This window comes from Bos mutus, chromosome 2, assembly GCF_027580195.1.
Source record: "Bos mutus isolate GX-2022 chromosome 2, NWIPB_WYAK_1.1, whole genome shotgun sequence".
In the NCBI taxonomy this organism is placed as follows: Eukaryota; Metazoa; Chordata; class Mammalia; order Artiodactyla; family Bovidae; genus Bos; species Bos mutus.
Window position 1 is genome coordinate 42,589,730 of NC_091618.1, and position 21,644 is coordinate 42,611,373.

General features: G+C 39.0%; 1 protein-coding gene across 1 annotated transcript in view; it reads right to left on the reverse strand.

Moving 5' to 3' along the window:
• The window catches only part of PARD3B (par-3 family cell polarity regulator beta), a 1,148,960-nt gene that overhangs the window by 686,860 nt on the left and 440,456 nt on the right, over nt 1-21,644 (reverse strand). Inside the window, exon 3 of the mRNA XM_070387813.1 lies at nt 6,564-6,735. Coding sequence (XP_070243914.1) covers nt 6,564-6,735 — 172 coding nt within the window. The remainder of the gene's footprint in view (nt 1-6,563; nt 6,736-21,644) is intronic.

Here is a 21,644-nt window from a genome sequence, read left to right on the forward strand (position 1 = left end):
CCAGCATGTCTGGCTCTAGGTCAGTGATCACACCATCGTGATTACCTGGGTCGTGAAGATCTTTTTTGTACAGTTCTTCTGTGTGTTCTTGCCATCTCTTCTTAATATCTTCTGATTCTGTTAGGTCCAAACCATTTCTGTCCTTTTTTGAGCCCGTCTTTGCATGAAATGTTCCTTTGGTATCTCTGATTTTCTTGAAGAGATCCCTAGTCTTTCCCATTCTGCTGTTTTCCTCTATTTCTTTGCATTGATCACTGAAGAAGGCTTTCTTATCTCTTCTTGCTATTCTTTGGAACACTGCATTCAGATGTTTATATCTTTCCTTTTCTCCTTTGCTTTTTGCTTCTCTTTTCACAGCTATTTGTAAGTCCTCCCCAGACAGCCATTTTGTTTTTTTGCATTTCTTTTCTATGGGAATGGTCTTGATCACTGTCTCGTGTACAATGTCTGAATCTCATTCCATAGTTCATCAGGGACTCTATCTATCAGATCTAGGCCCTTAAATCTATTTCTCACTTCCACTGTATAATCATAAAGGGTTTGATTTAGGTCATACCTGAATGGTCTAGTGGTTTTCCCTACTTTCTCCAATTTAAGTCTGAATTTGGCGATAAGGAGTTCATGGTCTGAGCCACAGTCAGCTCCTGGTCTTGTTTTTGCTGACTGTATAGAGCTTCTCCATCTTTGGCTACAAAGAATATAATCAATCTGATTTCGGTGTTGACCATCTGGTGATGTCCATGTATAGAATCTTCTCTTGTGTTGTTGGAAGAGGGTGTTTGTTATGACCGGTGCATTTTCTTGGCAAAACTATATTAGTCTTTGCCCTGTTTCATTCTGTATTCCAAGGCCAAATTTGCCTGTTACTCCAGGTGTTTCTTGACTTCCTACTTTTGCATTCCAGTCCCCTATAATGAAAAGGACATCTTTTTTGGGTGTTATTTCTAAAAGGTCTTGTAGGTCTTCATAGAACCGTTCAACTTCAGCTTATTCAGCGTTACTGGTTGGGGCATAGACTTGGATTACTGTGATATTGAATGGTTTGCCTTGGAAAGGAACAGAGATCATTCTATCGTTTTTGAGATTGCATCCAAGTACTGCATTTCAGACTCTTTTGTTGACCATGATGGCTACTCCATTTCTTCTGAGGGATTCCTGCCCTCAGTAGTAGATATAATGGTCATCTGAGTTAAATTCACCCATTCCAGTCCATTTCAGTTCGCTGATTCCTAGAATGTCGACATTCACTCTTGCCATCTCTTGTCTGACCACTTCCAATTTGCTTTGATTCATGGACCTGACATTCCATATTCCTATGCAATATTGCTCTTTACAGCATCGGACCTTGCTTCTATCACCAGTCACATCCACAGCTGGGTATTCTTTTTGCTTTGGCTCCATCCCTTCATTCTTCCTGGAGTTATTTCTCCACTGATCTCCAGTAGCATATTGGGCACCTACTGACCTGGGGAGTTTCTCTTTCAGTATCCTATCATTTTGCCTTTTCATACTGTTCATGGGGTTCTCAAGGCAAGAATACTGAAGTGGTTTGCCATTCCCTTCTCCAGTGGACCACGTTCTGTCAAATCTCTCCACCATGACCTGCCCGTCTTGGGTTACCCCACGGGTATGGCTTAGTTTCATTGAGTTATACAAGGCTGTGGTCCTAGTATGATTAGATTGACTAGTTTTCTGTGAGTATGGTTTCAGTGTGTTTGTCCTCTGATGCCCTCTTGCAACACCTACTGTCTTACTTGGGTTTCTCTTACCTTGGACGTGGGGTATCTCTTCATGGCTGCTCCAGCAAAGCACAGCCGTTGCTCCTTATCTTGGACAAGTGGTATCTCCTCACCACCACCCCTCCTGACCTTCAATGTGGGATAGCTCTATTAGAAGACCAGCTTTTCACAAAAGTTGCTTTAAAAGGTGCTAACAATTCTTTTGAGTGAAGGTAGGTTTCTTTGCTGTAAGACTTCTAAGTAGTATTAGAATTCTCTATTGCCTACTCAACAGCCCTCTGCATCCCTTTCTGCCCTGTTAGCATAACCAATCATATGTGTTCAAAGAGTGAATGCAAATACATTAGAATAGCATCCAGAACTTAAGTGCCCAATAAATGTTATTAACTAGAATCAAATGTCTGCTGAAATTCCAAAATGTGTTAAGTACCGTAGGGTTCTGCATATAAGACTTGGAAAATTCCTAAACTAGATGATTCGAAAGTCTAGAAGACCCTGTGGATATGATTCTTTGCTATTCTATCTGGTGTTTGTTTGACATTCCCTTTTATTAAATAGACTCTCAGGTTAGCAATCTCTAGTCTACACAGTACAATGCACTGGTCAACTTCAGAAACATTAAAGTCTTGAAGTGCTAGAAAGATTTGCTGGGTAGGGCTGAGTCAGGACTTATTCATTTAGCATTACATTAGAAAATCCATTAGAAAATAAATAGTAGGAAATAATTTAGATGAATGAAGTTGGAATTATGTGGTTGCCCACTTGATTTAACATTTGTCTTACAAACTAAAAATTTTAATATGTACCCCATTAGCTTACATAGGATGCAAGACTATGAATTCCTTTCGGTCAGTAGAAAGTTTATTCATCTTTGTATCCCTTGTTGAAGAATTAACAAATAGATTTATGGCAAACTTACCATACTGTCTTGAAGATTTGGATGAGGTTTCACAAACAAGGTCATATTTGAAACTGAGTTTTAAAGTGCATACAATTTCACCAAGTTAAAAAGAAGCAAAAGAGTGAGAGCCAGGGAAGGAAATTCTAACTACAAAACAGAAGTTTGAAAGAAAGTAGCAAGCCATGTGTGGAGTTTCCCAAGCTGACTCAATGGTAAAGAATCCACCTGCCAAAGTAGGAAACACAGGGGACATGGATTTGATCCCTGGGTTGGGAAGAACCCTGGAGGAGGAAATGGCAACCCACTCCAGTATTCTTGCTTTGGAAATCCCATGGACAGAGGAGCCTGGTGGGCTACAGTCCACGAGGTTGCAAACGAGTCAGACATGACAGTGATTAAAAACAACAAGAAGTGGCTTCTGGAAGCTGTAGGTCAAAGTGACTGTGGAAGAGTGGCCAGTAATAAAAGTGGGCAGAAAATGAGGGGCTGGATCTGTATGAGTTCCTGAAAACGAACTTTCTGCATGTTCTGTGTATAAGTTATTTCATCTTGGGAGATAAAGAAAAAAAAAGGTAGGGCCAAGCACTGTCTGCATGTATGTGAGGAAGGTTGTGAATCTTTAGTAGGACACTGTTGATGATGAACTTGTATTGGAAAAAGAGATATAAAAATTATACTGAATGTTGAGTACATTTTTATTTCAATATCAGTAAAACCTACACTACTGGTGATTAACAATCACCAATAAGAGAAGACTGTATTGATTCCCAAAATCGGTTAAACTGTGTCTCTTTAAGTAAGAATAAGCATGTGAACCAATCATGGTTAAATTCCTCATTGTCAAGAATGGATCTCAAGAGTGAGAAAACTAGGGAGAATCAGCCCCACGTCTGTTGTACCAGCCTGGGCCAAAGAGTCCCGTGAGAAGTAGAACCAGTTCTAGTAGCCTCTGAGAGGTGAGTAGGAAGCAGAGAGGATGGGCTGGGGTTTGGCATTTTATTTGCCTTCTGTGATGATGAATACTTAGAATGCACTTGCTACTCCTCCTCCAACTACAGCCCTCCCTCCCTGCCCAATTCATCTTCTAAACAAGGTCTCAGGGTGGACCTGGCAGTACAACCAGGCCACCTCTCAGAAGAGCTACTCATGGACCCTGTATCTGCTCCCAAGTAGAGCCCCCATCTCTCTGTGCCCAAGCCATAACCACACCCCGCCCTGAGGACAGTGAAGGGAAAACAGAATGGGCAGATACCAAAGCTGGTGGCTTTGCTTCTGTCTTTTATTTCTCTCTCTGAGAAACACATGATCTTTTTTTTTTTCTTTGCTTTTAAAATTCTAGAAATGTAAAGTGCAGAGTCTGAGAGAACCATGAGAGTAGACAAGGGATGATTTCTTCGTCATTCATCCCTGCCCAGATTTCTCCATCTAATTCCAAGGGACCATCTGTATCAGCTCGCTAACGAGTTTGGACGCGGTCCTCCTCACAGTGGGGAAGCTGCTGGAAGTTGTTTAAGCAGAGGAGTTATCTAATCAGATTTGTGACTTAGGAAGGCCACTCTGGAGAGGCAGGGATTGGGGAAAGCAGGTGTGGTACAGAAAGAGGTCAGTTTGAGGCCTCTGCAGTATCATGAGCCTAGTGCAGATCAATGTGAAAGCTCTGGTCTGCTTCAATGCTCCTGGACATGAAGGCTAAAGACAGTGTGGATGATAAGACGAAAAAGGAGAAACAGCAGCGATCTCCACCGTTTCAGACTAAATGGCTGGAAGGCAACACTGACCACCCAATAGTGAAGGCTGGCCAATTTCACCATTTCATCTATGACACTCAGTGAAACAGGATTTGACGCCAAGGGGTAAAGCATTTTCAGGATTTGGCATATATTCACAAAATGACTCTACGGAAGATTATATCAATATATTCTTTTACAAATAGCATATGAAAGACAGCACAGCACAGTTATTCCTGACCTGGAACCAGCAAGGGTTCAAATGCTAAGTTCGCTACCTAACAGCTATGTGACTTGGAGGAGTTATGTAACTGCTCAATGCCTGTTTCCTCATCTCTTAAATAAGGGAGATGGTAGAACCCAACTGAGTATCGTGAGGCTCGAATAAGTTGTCAGGAGTACAGGGTTTAGAATACTTGGTGCACTGCCTTGAGGTCTGTGCCTAGAATATAATTACTACTGAATATATATTATTCTCTGTGTCTGATCCAAAATGAGTATTGAAGAAGCAGAAAGTCCACTTTCAAAGATATGGAATTTCAACTTGCTTTTCTTTCTACATTGAACATTGAATTGCTCAGATGGTTCAATAAAAGAAGCTAAAAAAGCTAAAGAAAAATAACCTTTTTTTTTTTTTTTTTTTTTAACCTGAGAAAGCTCATAAGAGAAAGGTGAAAAAACAAATTCTCAGGCACAGGCAGTACTCTGAGGCTGAGACTTTTGAAGACCCCAGAGCTTGCTTATAAATAGTATATTAAAACAAGCAAGAGCAATTTTCTCCTTTCGTCTTCCCTTATTGCCTAATTTTCCTCCCATACTATTTGCATAATGGATAAAAAGGCATCCATTATGCAAATGAATGATAGGGCTGTGAGGTTGCTTGTTGCCACAAACCTCGCTCCAGATGAAAAGAAGCTGCCACTAAGCCCTTCAATGTCTGCGGTCCAGCAGAAACTGCTCTGCTAGGTTGATTTCCAAAAGATAGAGGGAAATTATGAAGATGACAGGTCATTCATTTCCACTTGGTTTATTTTAAAAGGGGTACTATAGATGCTTTCCAGAAAATCAGTACAAAATATATAGATACTCGGTATCCTGGCATATAAAATAAACTTTACAATCTATTTTGTTTCAAATGGCAAAAATTGTACTATGCACAGTCTTTACAATTTTAAGCATATGTTTTGCAAAAAAACAACCTCTGTTCTAGCTTGAAAATTAACCTATAACCGGTGCTTAAGAGTGTTCTCAAAATGTATGCATACATTCAATACGAATAAAAAGTGGTTTTAAGTAACATAATATTAGTGGATTTTCAAAACTTTATGCTTTAAACTGACCTAAAATTATCTTTAAGAGATATTACCAAAATTGACATTATTTATCTTGGAGTCAGAAATTCACTAAAATTTTAGAAGAATGTTTATTTTCTCTTTCTTCCAACACCTTCAAAACAAATGTAACAAATGAGCATTCTGAACAGAATCACTTGCCTGGAATAAATCAGTAGGACAGAAATAAAAAAACTAACTTCAAAATGTTTCTCCCCAAATCTTGAGATACACAGTTGGTGGAGAAGAAAGTGGCTAAAACAGAAAGTGATCTTTTATTCTAGCCTGGAATCCTTGATAACGCTTAGTTTTTTTCCAAGTGACTTTTTTTCAGGGACTTTTAAAAACATTTAAATGGTCCTCACATACTATGGGCTTCCCTGTTGGCTCAGACGGTAAAGAATCTGCCTGAAATGCAGGAGACCTTGGTTTGATCACTGGGTTGGAAGGAACCCCTGGAGGAGGGCATGGCAACCCACTCCAGTATTCATGCCTAGAGAATCCCTTGGACAGAGGAGCCTGGGGGGCTACAGTCCATGGGGTCCCAAGGAGTCGGACGCGACTGAGCAACTGAGGACACAGAGCACACACACGCTACAGATGAAGCTCCGCATGTAGTCTAACTCCTGACCTGTCAGGTCAAGGATACGCGATTCAGGTTCACCCGCGATTCAAGAAGGAAGTGCATCCATTGCCTGAGCATCAGCAGCTGCAAACATCTATGTGAAAAATAATTTAGAGAAAGACAGTCCAGGTTTAAAGGCAAATATTAACAGGGTCAGTCATAAAGTGGAAGCAACTCATAGACAGCAAGATGATGTATTTCAACCAGATGAAAAGCAGATGACTTAAAAAACACACCTACCTAATTTCAGAGCAGAAGGGGTTACTTCAATTTCCCCACCGACTGGTTTAAATGCAGCCAGTTGGGCAGCCACTTCCGTCTCAAAAGCATCTGGGCTCTGCTGGCCTGCCGGGTTTCCACTGGGGCTCTCAATCTTGTGGAGTGGTTCTTGTTCGTCAAACACAGCAATCAGCTACAAACAAATCCAGTAACACTAATTACTTTGTAGGACATGCATACCACATGGACACTATCTAGCTGGTTGTGATCTTTATTTGCTTTTTTTTCCTAATAAAGGACCTCTTAAAACTGAAAACTTTAATGTTACTGTATCACAACTCTTAATTCAATATTATGTCTGAAGGGGTCATGGTCAGGAAATAATTAACAGTTTGCTTGTATATTCCTGCAATAGAGATCCACTTTTGGCTAACCTTCTGGAAGGAATGAAATGGCCCACTCCTCCCCTCACTTTCCTTTCTAATGTGCCTAACAGGACATCAGCATCTCTTTCTTTTAAGAGTATTGTCAAACATGAAAGCTGAATATGCAGAATGTGAACAACAGACTTACATGGTAGGAGAGAACATTCCAGTGTCAAAGAGCTAAAGACATGATAAAACTGCTAATTGTCCTTTTAGATACAACCATAATAAGCAGAGTCATACACACACATGTATATTTATATGCAATCTGTGCTTATCTTGTACACGTAGTTTTCCCATTTGTATTCATGCCTGTAATTTTGGTCTTTTCCTTCATGACTAACTCCGTGTTGACTGGCTTAAGTCAACTAAATGAAACTAAATGAAACTAAAAGTCAGGACTTTATTTATTCCAATCTTCATCTCAAATTTATTTCACAGAAGAACTAGGTGTCTCATCATTATTATAAAACATTTAATTGTCAGTCTTCAAGTCATTTGTTTTAAAATACAGGCAACATTCAATAACCAAGTAATTGTGCAAACATTGCCATATAAATGGCAAAGACAGCCCCAAATGAATCTACATTTTTGGCCAGCAAACAGCATCATGATAGAAACTTCCAATGTCTCTCATTGGAAAAGTGGGAAAGTCCAAAGCTGATGTGGAAAAGTCCAAATGCGAGTGCAGTAAGTGGCTCAGGGAAGTTACTGTCAATCCAATAAAATGTAGTCTACAAAATGCAAATCTAGAAAACTGCTAGTAAATCCTTAGATATTTTCATTCATTAAATAAAACAAACCTACTTATCATTCAAACATTTTTCAGGTAAGGCATTCAAAGCCCCATTCATAAGGGAACCTTGTTGGCAATAGTATTAATAACACCAGTGCAGGGTTAACCAATCAAAACATCATAAATTCAAGTTCAGCCTTTCAAAAGAAATGAATACAATTAGGGATATGCAAATTGGCTATTCAAAAATAATTTTCATAATTGACTACTCATTTCCAGTATGGAGACTTCTTTAATTGGAAAACCCAACAATCCTCTCACCACAGGAAAAAAATGCTACTCCCAAGGCATTATTTTTAATTCTTGAAATTGAAGACATACATTTTCTATTTTTAATTGGTAGCACTGATGAACCGATTTGAGATAAGACTTAAATGGATTAATAATGAAAGATTATTCTAGTATAAAAATAATCAGGAGAACTATATCTTTCTAATCATCTGTCCAAAATGAAGAGTTTAACACTTTAAATCCTGAAAAGAAAAATAAAACCAACTTTTAAACTGTGATAGAAGTGCTATTTTCATCACTATTTTGGTGACATGATTTCAATTTTTGCATGCTGGTGAATTCTATCACATACTTGTAATATTCATTTTAATATATTAATCAACAAGGCAAAGTGGCTTATTTTACTAGTACTACAAACAGTTTTGCGTAAGTTTTTCTTCTTGCTACATCCTTACATCTTAGCGTATCCTATGCACCTGAAATGATGGGGAACAGAGACACAGAATATCAATCAGTAGTGTAATCCAAAAGCTTAAAATTGATAACTCATAAATAAATCATTATCTATGTCTCTTACATAATCATCTCTCCTTAAGCTTCTTCACTGTTTTCCATATTATTATTATATCTACATTAGGTCACAGCATACATAGTAACAATTCTATACCCGTTTGCCTAGTAGGACCACAGGGTAGATAATTTGTTTCCCAAAGTTACAAACAGTAATTTGTACTAAGGGCCATTCCACCGATTCAGACCACTGTAAGCATTTTCTGAAACAAAAGCTATAAAAAGAGAGGCTGCATTGTGAAATATCTGCAGTTTGTCCAGGATGATGCTACGCCCTGAAGAATGTGTATTCTACTCTTCAGAGATACGGGCAATATGTGGCTTTCTCAAAGATGATGACAGTGAGACCTGGAGGCTCCCCAACTCTCATCAACTCTCTGATTAATTAATTGCTTAGTCTGTCTCCCAATCCCATGATTGAAAGGAGTTATCTCTGCAGAACCTCCTCTGGATGTCTGTATGAATGGATGAAATAAAGTCTCTCCTCCTGGAAAGAAGAGAATCAGTTCCTGAATCTGTGGCATCCAGACAAAGCCACCAGCACAACAGGTGCTGGGTGATAAGAGACCCTCCATCCAGTCTTCATCTCAACAGCTACAATATACCCAGTCTTCAACTTGCTTCCACATTGACAATCAATTTAAACTCTATGTTGTAGGTCTTTGTTAGCTGGACTGCTGATTTATCAGAACACCTACATTACTGGTGACCCAGTTCCTGGTAACAGTGTTACAGAGATATGTTAATTAACATAAACCACTGTTCTAGTCCCTCAGCAGAAGGCAGACTGACCTTCAAATTGTCCAGTTCATGAAAAAGGCCTTCCTCCACCACTGAACCCATTCAAAATGACTTTTCCCACAGAGATGACCTGAACATTAAAAGGTGATTTATATTTTTATTAAAAACAATTCTGTAAAGATTCCATTTAGACTGAATTTCGGTAGCATGTGGAAGATTTTTTCACCAACTCTATAGAGACTGCAGTAATCTAAACTTTATGCAAAATGCAAATAGGCAATATTTAATTTGGAGGCCTTCCTCTTCTGCTGCTCTATCCATCTTCTGGTGCCCCGTCTGCTCTCCTTCTGTGATGCCAGTATTCTCATGTCATCCAGTACAGCACTGACATTTCCTAAGACCCCATGGTCCAGAATGATATGTTCAAACAGACTTGACTTCCAATCAAAACTCCCATCCCTGCAGATCTCTCTCAGCATTTAGGCATCTAATCCCCAGATACACACAAGAAGGTCAGTCTACAAATATGCTATTAACTTTCCCATCGAAAAAACAAAACAGCCTTTTCAGGACTCACCCCTACAGATACCACCCTATTTCTCACTTTCCATCTAAAGCAAAATTTGAAAGTTGTCCACAGAGCAGTCTCTGATCTCCACCCTCCCATTCTTTTCCTGAGGCCACTACAGCCAAGCTCTCACCCCTCTCTTTCACTGAAACCACTCTTATCAGATCAGAAACAATCTCTACAGTGCTAAATTCAAAGTCATGTCTCTGGTTTGATTTTAGGACACAGTCGATCATTGCTTTCTTTTTAAATGACTTTCTTCACTTGTCTTCCAGGATACCACTTCTCAGGTTTATCCTCAATACCCTGGCCTTTCCATTCAGTTTCCTTTTCCTCATCTCTAAAAATGTTAAAAAGGCTACCCCTAAATTTGCATGGTGATTACATTTGTCTCATGGCAAAGATATAACAGTATGCTGGTAAATCTCAAACTTAAATCTCCAACCAAGAGCTTCTCTGAACTCCAGCCTCACGTGGTCAATTGCCTAACCTAACATGAAGACTGAGTAATCCTTAATCCCTCTTTCTTTCTCATCCCCCTTTCTCATTATTTCTCATAAACCTCACACACATCCAATTTGTCAATAAATGTTAAAATATACCCAGAGCTTGACTACTTCTCACCACCTTCACTGTCACCTCTTTGGACCCAGATATCACAGCCTCTCCCATGGGTTACTGCAAGGGCTTCCTGACCCAGCTACTTATTTACACACATGCTCCCTTTCCACCCACTTTCAACATGGCAGCCAGCATGACTGTGCTCAAACATAAGGTGGATTGCATCTCTCCTCTGATCAGAACCTTTCCACCTCACTTAGAATGAAGCCCAAGTCCTCCCAATGCTCTGCATGGTAACGGGCTCCCAGTGAAGGTTCTGACCTCTTAGCTCTCCCTTGTTCTCAGGATTCTATCCTGCTCTGCCCTCTTTATCCCTCTCTGTGTCTTTATGTTTGCTCTTCTCTTTCCCTGATATGGTCTTCCACCGGATACCTGCATGGCTTTTTCCTCGATCCTTCACATCTTTATTGAAATGTCAGGCTTTCACCGGCCACACTATCTAAATTGAAATCTACTCCCACACCTCGCATGCTCCATTTTTCTTCATAGCATTTGTCACCCCTCAATGCTATGTCTTTTCGTATTTGTCTTATTTATTGCCCATCTCCCTGTAAAACTCCCTAGGAAAACTTTGCTAGATTGTAAGCTCAAAGAAGACAATGATTTTTGTCAGTTTCGCTGTTTGCTGTACTCCATTGCCTAGAAAAGTGAGTTAGACATACTAGGCACCCAACATATATTTGTTAAAATGAGTGAAATGAAGCAAAAAAAAAAAAAAAATGATACCTAATATAGCAATGAAAGGTAGCTAGATTTTTCATGTGCTTTTAGAACACTAAAATTATTTATTAATGAAAGAGTATAAATGACAAATATAAGCCCATATGACACTCAATGCATTCTCACCATTATTATTAATGTCTCCATTTTGTTTGTATGGGGAAGACATTCCTTATTTTCTAGTCAACACCAGGGGAAATTGCTTCTGTTCTAGAAATGGAGATTATGTGTCTTCTCTTTCCTTTTCATGCTCATTTTTCAAAGGGAAAATTTGCTGATTTGGTTTCTGAAGGAGTGGAAGTTTGAAAGGTGGATGTGGATGGAGAGATGGGCAGGGTTAGCAGTGTGGCCCCAGACTTGCCCTTGTCTGGTTTTTTCTAATAGGCAACTTTGATTTGTCTGGTGTGAAGCTTCTCAATGTGTCCCAAGAAGTAGCTTAAAAACAAATGTGAATAAATCTCCAGGGGAGTGGAAGAACAGCCTGAACTGCCATTAAGCTCAAAACTGAAGCACTCAGCTTTTATTTTACAAATTCATGTAAATATTTACCAGCTTTCCATGTTTGACTTAAGAGGAAAAGATTTTCTCTTTAATTGCCAGTAATACTAAGGCAAGGACTTCCCCTCATGGCTTGGCAGTAAAGAATCCACCTGCAATGAAGGAGCCACAGGTTTGATTCCTGGGTTGAGAAGATCTCCTGGAGGAGGGCATGACAACCCACTCCAGTATTCTTGCCTGGGGAATCCCATGGACAGTAGAGACTGGTGGGCTACAGTCCATGGGGTCCCAAAGAGTTGGACACAACGGAAGCAAATTAGCACACATGTACACAATAAGGCAATGATCTCGTGTTTTGCACCTGCTTTTGAGAGGTCAAACTGGAGTGTATTTCTCAGGTAAATACCTACCTTGGAAAATGAACTGACGAAAACACATGAAAATAGACCCATTAACGTGGTATGCACATTTTTTAAAAAAAATAACTACATCTCAACTGCTAATGATGATGTGTTCCTAATTCAAAGACTAGGTTTAGTTTGGTAACCACAAGTATCCCCTGACTACTCCTTCCCCAGTGGGTATCAGGAAGGAACATCTGAAATTAGAATTTGCCTAGAAGATATATCATGTATAAGCTTTATTTGAAAAACATAGTTCAATCTTTTTTCATGTTTAACTTGTAAAGGTCAAAGTATTATAAAAATCAACAACAACAACTACCTCAAAGATCAAAAAGAAATAAAAGAGCTTTGGGTAATTTGCAATATCCATGACCTGGAATAACAGACATGATCAAAAGAGCCACGTGCTCTGCACAATCTCACATCATCGACATCTCTTCAAGGACTCAGACCTATTTTTATACTCAAACAAGGTAAAGCTGTGTGTGTGCGGGCATAGGTATGTTTTGGGAGTGAGTGGGGTGGTGGGTGGAAGTAGAATATGAATGCCCTCGATGACATCCCTAACATGCCTAAATGCTTAGCACAGAGCCTGGTACACAAGGGAAGGTTAAACGCTGATTCCTTTTCCTCTCACAGCGAGCCTTCCCTGACTCCCAGACTGCGTCCCACTTGACTTGTTTATTCCTATTCTGCTTTTACTTTGTTGCTTCTCTTTAATCTCTTCATCACAGGATTGACAGAGGAACAGAGAAAGTATCAAGATCAAACACATCAAATAGGTAATTTTTGTTTTTCTTTTTTCCTTGCTCTTCATCACACAAGAACACACAACCTTTAGACATGCGGTGCAGTTCCCCACCTAGCAGTACATGGTTTGCGCTGTCTGTTCTATTTTTACCATAACTTGAAGCAATATACCAATGCCTTTAGTTTTTACCCTGACGAGTAAATATTTTAATAATAAATGTCACCAAGTGCATTTATAACAGAGTCCCTCAATATTCATGATGTGGTTTGCTCTGTAGACAGCCTATAGCATTCTGTCACTTTTATGGTCTGAGTTTTTATAATCTGATGATATTATAGTCTACACAGAGAATAAAAAAGTGATCTAAATTCTCACAGAACATAATAAGCTATATTTACAAAATATTTTTTCAGATTAGTAATTACATTGAGAAATATGTGACTATTTTATAACATGTCAAATGAACTAACATACCACTAAGAAAGGCTTATTTGCCATATTGAGTTCTTTGGGTTCAACTGTTGAATTTAACAACGTACTACTTTTTAACTGTTTCATACATATTCCATGTTACCAACAACTGTCAAGTGGAGTTAAAAGACAAAGAACAAAGGCAGCATCCTACAAAATAAAATTGGAATCATTTGTCTCAAATCTTAATAAACACAATTAAATCTAAGTAAGACTGTGAAATTACAACAATTTCACAAGTAGAGGAAAACACATTATCACCTTTGGGAAGAGAGTGAAACTGCAGAACTCATTTAAATGTATGCATCTGCTTATAACTAAATAACAACTGGCTATTGAGCTAATTTTATGCCACTTAAAAGTTTGAAAATGGATCTTTTTCCTTCATAGGATTTTTGACAGCCAGCTAAATGCATTTAATCTGGATTTTAAAAATTAACAGGCTCACATTAGCATCTTCATCAGATGCTACTATGAGGTCTAGCAACCTCAGAGGAAGTACGTAACACCTCTGATTCTCAGAAACTTCAAACGACATTCAGTAAATGAGATAAAACCAATTTTCATTTCCTCTCCAAACTGAAAATCAATAATAGAGAACTTTATAAACTTTACAGCATTAAGTTTCATTCTAAAGAAAATAACAAAAATGTGCCTAAATAAAGTCACCCATATATCAGCCAAAAATACATTTGCTTACTCTAATTATGTAGTAAGTTACTAAAAACTCAGGTATACATTAAACACGTTTTATACTGAATCATATTTTTCTTATAACTACCTTGAATTAAAATTTCCAAGATGATGTTACTACTGACAAGTTTAAGAGACTCTTGCATTTGTTTTGCTGCATTCTCTACTTTCCTTAGTAATAACAGCTCACCATTCATGAAACACCATTCAGTACTCATATCTAATACACACAAGGGAAGCCTGCAAAGCCCCTTCCTCTGGCAGTGGTCAGGCAAAAGGTCTCAGCGGAGGTCAGCTGGCAGTCAACATGCCCTAACCATAGACAACCTGGAAGCAGCTATAGAAAAAGCAAACAGCCACAAAAACCAGAAGAAAGTCTCAATCACCATCAGGATGTCAGATTGATGTCAGTCAGAAGTATAAAAATATTCAATATACCTGCCTTGTCAGTAATATTTCCACTGCCTCTGAATTATACATATTAAACATAACAGACAAAGAAAGTGGAAAATACTTGGGTTAAATGTGTTGGGTGATGCCAATCCACTGGATGGCTTTGCTCGCCATTTACCCAGCCAATCACTAGATGGTTCACTAATGTTATCCAATCCCAAGAACTCTGACAGTCTTGGGAGAGTACACATTAGAAATGAAGATACAACCTGGGTTGTTTTAAAACGTGCACACATAAACGACTTTCTCTTCAAGCTATTTTCATCTAAATCACACACATTTAATCTGCATTTTTGAAAGATTATTCTATCTGAAACGAATTACCTCTGGCACCAGAAAAAATAAAATAATAGCATACGGAAAATATTTTGTCATTTATAAAGCATATACATATTTACAATGTTGTAACATTGACACTATTATTTCATTTTTTGTAGCCAAACCAAAGCTGTAACTGTCTCAGAAATATAGTTTGGCAGTCTCTTAGTCAAGATCCAGTGCTATCACGACCATCAGAGATACATATGTCAACAGATCCCTGAAGGCAGCCACTTGCTGAAATGTAAGGGTGCTATCCCTCTGCAGGGCTTATCCCATTACAACAAAATGCCATGCTCCCTCTGGCCAGGTACTCGCATATCCATTGCCAGGGCCCCAATCCACTTCTGATTTCCAGTCCAGTTCCCTGACATTTACCCACAACACTTCTGCCAGAGAAGTCTTCCATCACACAGATCTGGAATGGTCTACCTCAGCTCTTTTTTTTTTTCATTACATATTCTCATGGCTTTCAAAATGAATTTCAAGCCTTCCATATGAGACCTTCCACCAGGTTCTGTGATGTTTCCATAATATTGTATCCTTGTCTCGTCATCACCAATCACATGATACAAAGATCCTTGACTTACCTGCCTCTATCTAAAAGCAAACTGCAAGCTACTTGAAACTATGGGTCACATCATTTAAAATATATTTAACAAATACTCTATAGCCCTCAGTATGCAGGTGGGCTTCCTTGATGGGTCAGCAGGCAATGAACCCGCCTGCAGTACAGGAGACAGAGGAGACGCTGGTTCAATCCCTAGGTCAGGAAGATTCCCTGGAGAAGGGAGGTGGCAGCCCACTCCAGTATTCTTGACTGGTTTCCCTGCTGGCTCAGATGGTAAAGAATGTGCCTGCACCTGGATTCAATCCCTGGGTCGCAAAAGTCCCCTGGAGAAGGGAATGGCTACCTACTCCAATATTCAAGACTGAAGCATTCCGTGGATGGAGGAACCTGGCAGGCCACAGTCCATGGGGTCACAAGGAGTCTGACATGACTGAATGACTAACACACCACCATGCACTAGGCACTGTTCGAAGAGCTTACATATATGGTTTAAGAGTCTAAGAAATCCTATGAGAAAAGCACCATTTTTCCCATTCTACATATCAGAGAATGAAAGTACAGTTGACTTGATATGCCATGCTCCTACTATGGTACATGGCGGAGAGAAAGAGGTCAGGTAAATGAGTGATTTGAATGCCTTGCTATATTTGAGAGGAAAAACAAAACTTCTCTTATATGGATGTCAACACTTTCGTGTGGGTACCACCTCCCTGTGGCCTAATTTTCCATCCACGTGGAAATAAAGGTAACCTCCATTAACATGCATGCTCCTATATACAGGGTAAAACAATTTCGGCCCATCCTTGAGGTTGAATCAAACACTTGATTGTACAATTTATCCATCTAAAATCCACTTAGTTCATCATAATCACAATCCTGTTTCCAGGTGGACTACATTTATCTATTTGATATTCCTTAAAAGAAACTGTAAAACAGATTGCACATTAACATACCTGGACATGGAACAACAGACTGGTTCCAAATAGGACAAGGAGTACGTCAAGGCTGTATATTGTCACCCTGCTTATTTAACTTCTATGCAGAGTACATTATGAGAAACACTGGGCTGGAAGAAGCACAAGCTGGAATCAAGATTGCCGGGAGAAATATCACTAACCTCAGATATGCAGATGACACCACCCTTATGGCAGAAAGTGAAGAGGAACTAAGAAGCCTGTTGATGAAAGTGAAAGAGGAGAATGAAAAAGTTGGCTTAAAGCTCAACATTCAGAAAACGAAGATCATGGCATCTTGTCCCATCACTTCATGGGAAATAGATAGGGAAACAGTAGAAACAGTGTCAGACTTTATCTTTTTGGGTGCTCCAAAATCACTGCAGATGGTGACTGCAGCCATGAAATTAAAAGACACTTACTCCTTGGAAGGAAAGTTATGACCAACCTAGATAGCATATTGAACAGCAGAGATATTACTTTGCCAACAAAGGTCTGTCTAGTCAAGGCTATGGTTTTTCCAGTGGTCATGTATGGATGTGAGAGTTGGACTGTGAAGAAAGCTGAGCACCGAAGAATTGATGCTTTTGAACTGTGGTGTTGGAGAAGACTCTTGAGAGTACCTTGGACTGCAAGGAGATCCAGCCGGTCCATTCTAAAGGAGATCAGCCCTGGGTGTTCATTGGAAGGACTGATGCTGAAGCTGAAACTCCAATACTTTGGCCACCTCATGCAAAGGGTTGACTCATTGGAAAAGACCCTGGTGCTGGGAGGGATTAGGGGCAGGAGGAGAAGGGGGTGACAGAGGATGAGATGGCCGGATCGCATCACTGACTCAATGGACATGAGTTTGAGTGAACTCCGGGAGTTGGTGATGGACAGGGAGGCCTGGCGTGCTGTGATTCATGGGGTCACAAAGAGTCGGACACGACTGAGCGACTGAACTGAACTGACTGATACCTAGTTTTGAAACAAACATAACTGTACAGTGTTGTCCATTACATTCGACTGTTAGAAGAACCCTGCTCATCTGTGCTAATGACTGCAATCCAGGGTGTATTGCTTAATTTTGTGGATTAATGAGTAAGCAATCAAATGTGATTTTAAGTCATGATTTTAACAAACATATTATTCATTTATTTTGACAAGTATTTTAATTCATGTGACTTGGCTACAAATAGGCAGTCTATTTCATTAAAAAAAAAAGAAAAGAAAAGAAACTTTTGTGTTCTTAGATAATAAACCTTGGTGGAGAATAATGGCAAAGGCATCATCTTTTGAAGACAGATATAGAATTGATAGGTTGATAGAAAAAACAATGAGACCTAAAATTTTCAAACAGAGAATGCTTTTGCATGCACTTGAGCTATACACAATATGTTTAGGAGTTGTAAACCACACAGAATATTCTAAATAAGCTAGGTCAGTGCTGGCCTGAGGCAGGTACACCCTAGCCTGTCACCTTTGTGGCCTCAAACACAAGTTTCAGCAGCTTCACCTGCCCCTGAGGTGGCCTCACAGTCCTGCTCTTAGAACCTCAAAGCTAGGCAAAGTTGTGAGTGGACTACAAATATGAGCTAATTTCACAACTCTCTGAAAATTAGCCGGTGATTAATTGGTGCTTCATTTCATCAGGCTGGGAGGGAACAGACTCTTCAGCACGGACACATTTAGCAAATTGGCCTGAGACCCGGCTGACTGACCTCGTGACAGGTCCGATGATGTTCTACCTTCTCTGGGATTTCAAGACAGGTAAGCAACTGGTGGAGATGACAGAAAGGTCAGTGTGCAGTCTGATTGAGGGACGAGGAAACACTCCCCTTAAACATTGCACTTAGACTCAGATCCTCCTTGTCACGGGTGACAAGGCTTCAAAGCCAATATTTAAAAAAAAAATTAACACTGCAGTCGCAGGTGGGTTTAACTCCTGCACGCCTTCTGTCTAAGTGGTAGAGCTAACCTTTTCCTTTAGCTTCTAATTGCCCTACATCTCCTTAACTCGTGATAATGTGGCCAACCCTGCTGGGATGGGTGTTGACTTTGGGAGCCTCTAAATGTCAAGATTTGTAATTATGATTGTGGGTGTATTAAAATCACAAAGAATGATTCCTCGCTAATTGGGGCCTGAAGACAGGAAGCCTGGGGTCCTTGTTCTTTGCTTACAGTCACAGGAGGTGTGTTACCTCCTCCAGGAGCAGTTTCATCCTAGGTCTTATCTTTAATTGTGGAAAGATGGTCTTTGTCAGTCAGTTGTAAAATTTTAATGTTAGTGCAAAACGCCTTCCTAAAATATCTAAAACGTATTCCGTAGGCATAAAAACTATGATTGCTAAGTCAAAAATTAATATGTACCGAGCCTACTTATTGGCCAAAATGGAATCTAAGTTTTGAAATGAGGACTGGCCCCAAAAATCCAGGTTGCTATGACCATCCACAATAACTTCATTTCAAAAATCAGTCTTCATCCCAATACTTCCTAAACCAAGGGTCTCTTGTTTACATCTTGCCACTTCCAGGGATAAAGAAAAGTATGGGGGCAAGAAGGCACTGGGGGGTCATAGCCTCCACCAGTGCCCTCCAGCCAACTGTGTATGTGCTATGTATATCTTGGGGATTGTGGTGGGGAAGGGACAGAGGGAAAATAAACAAAACTTCAAAGGATGTGGTTCCAAGACTTCTGCAAACACACAGTAGAAAAGACACACAGGATCAGCTCAAATCCCAGAAAACTACTGCTACAATGTTTGTTTTTCCTCTGGTCTTCTTTTTGAAGTATTTATATATATATACACACACACACACACACACACAGATAGATACACCTTAACATTACATAAACCATACTGCTGCTGCTGTTGCTACTGCTGCTAAGTCGCTTCAGTCGTGTCTGACTCTGTGCAACCCCAGAGACGGCAGCCCACCAGGCTCCCCCATCCCTGGGACTCTCCAGGCAAGAACACTGGAGTGGGTTGCCATTTCCTTCTCCAATGCATGAAAGTGAAAGTGAAATCGCTCAGTCGTGTCCGACTCCTAGTGACCCCATAGCACACAATTCCATTTTCTGATATTCTCACTTAGCATTTTCTTGTAGGCAATCTTCTCTAATTTTAGTTTGCAAATAAATAAATAAATAAAATGAAGAAAATTCATGACTGGATAATTCATAGCATAATTAGCCATATTATAATTTAGCTTATTCAGCCATTCTGGATGCATGAAAGCAGAGTACTATCATTTTCTCAGTCTTTGAAGATTTTGCAGACAAAAATCATATCCTCTTGTTTAAGGTCAATTTTTTTGATTATAAGTTATATTGAAAATATTGTTATAAGCTAGTTTAGTTTCTTCAATGGATTCTCTCTTCATATCTTATACTTTTCATTTTCCTATTATTGTTTCTTATCAAAATAACTGAGCTATTTAAATACATTAAGTTTGTCTTTTTTAACTTTTCACATTTTCTTTTTGGTAATTTATCTTTTTTTTTTTTTTCATTGTATGGTATTCCATTTACTTAAAACCTTCCTTTAAATCTTCAAAGGTCCCTTGTAAATAGGTACTCATCTGGAACCAGTAATACTTTATGATGGCAAATAGTAAAACAATGTTGGTTTCATTTAATTTACTACTTTGATAGTCCCTTAAGAGAGAGCAGGTGGGAAATGTTTTGATTGATGGGCCTTTGGTTTTTAAATCATCATTCATATTCTAAACAAATACAGATGGACAGAAGCTATTACAATGAAGAAATCACAAATAAAATTTAATATTTCAATGATTTTATAATCCAAATGTCTGTCATTATTTTTGTAAAATCCTTATGTTTAAATTCCATATTTACTTTGTTATTAAAATGTAAAAATATAATAAAAGTTGTTCAAAAATTTTTATGTTATTGAAGGCTCTAAAATTCTCTTATTTTTTTATCCCCCAGACAAGAGATATTTTTAGCTTTAATATCCTTTAACCTGTATTCTATATCACCCACCATCAAGGTATCAATTATGTTTATTGCTTTCCTGTAAACTGTCTCCCTGTCCCTAATTTTGCCAAGGATCAAAAACTCTAGAAAATAATTATTTACAGTAATAATGTGTAAAAAATAAAGTATGCATGTCTTTAACTCTCACCCAAGTCTCCTTTTCGTTGTTTATTTAGAAGCGTAATTGTCATAGGTAAGCTGACATTGCCCTAATGACTACTGGCTAGGTAGCTCCATTTCTCTATCTTACCAACATACTCTGTTATATTCTGTCATCCAATCTGTTCTGTCAGTTAATACCACCTTCAAATAAATTTCAAACTTAATGACATTCATTTCATCTACAACATGGAAGCTGCATGGCACTTCTTAATGAGTCAGGAAACAAAAATTCTCAGAGAGTTAATTTGTTAAATAAATATGAAAAGGTCTGTTTATAAATACACACAATTAACTTAAAGATATAAACCTGGGCAAATTCAATCCATCATATAGATAAGCTAAATAAGTGGCATGTCAATAAGATAGTAATAGAAGTCAGGAAAATGATGTCAGAGGTGAATAAACGAACAGGGTCATTTTAAGTATAATCCAGTTTAAGGGATCCACTGGAATACGGAACAAGTTTGCAGTCCCGCTATGAGGATACTTTTACTGTGGAATGGGTGAGACCTGGGGATTACAGCGTGGGATCATTAAACTCATGAATCTAGGCCCGAGTTCGTAACTTCTAGGGACAAGTGCAGAATGAAAGCATGGGGCCCTGTTCAAAACATTGAAAGAATTCCAAGATGGCAATTGCATGGGGCCCTGAGGAAGCACACGGGTCACATACCCATAAAGTTGGCCCTGCTGGAATCATAGACCTTTCTAAACTTATTCTGGTTTCGTTTTTCCCACATAATCTGATTGCAATTTGATATTCCACGTTATTCTCTCAACAGAGAGAAAATCTGCTGGCTAGTGGATATGCAATGTCTAGTTCCCTTGGCAGGAATTATACATTTGTTTATAGTCCTGAGTCTGTTTATAGCCTAGTTGAAGTCAGAATCCTTGAATCAAATCAGTCTGGAGCAGTGAGAAAGCATAGTTTATGGAACTGCAGTGCCTGGACCCTGTGTTGTGGTGGGTGGGGCTGGGAGTGGAGGGAGACTCAAGTATTATACGCTTTCTGGAGAAAACTCTTCTGTAAACTCCCTCTTCTTTAAACAGTCTTCCATTTGAAAGTCTAGTTCATATTTATTCACTTAAACGCAATACTGGCTTGGAAGATAGCTTAAATCAAAGGGAAATGCTGGAATGTTTTTTCTTTTTTTTCATTTAAATGAGAGCACTA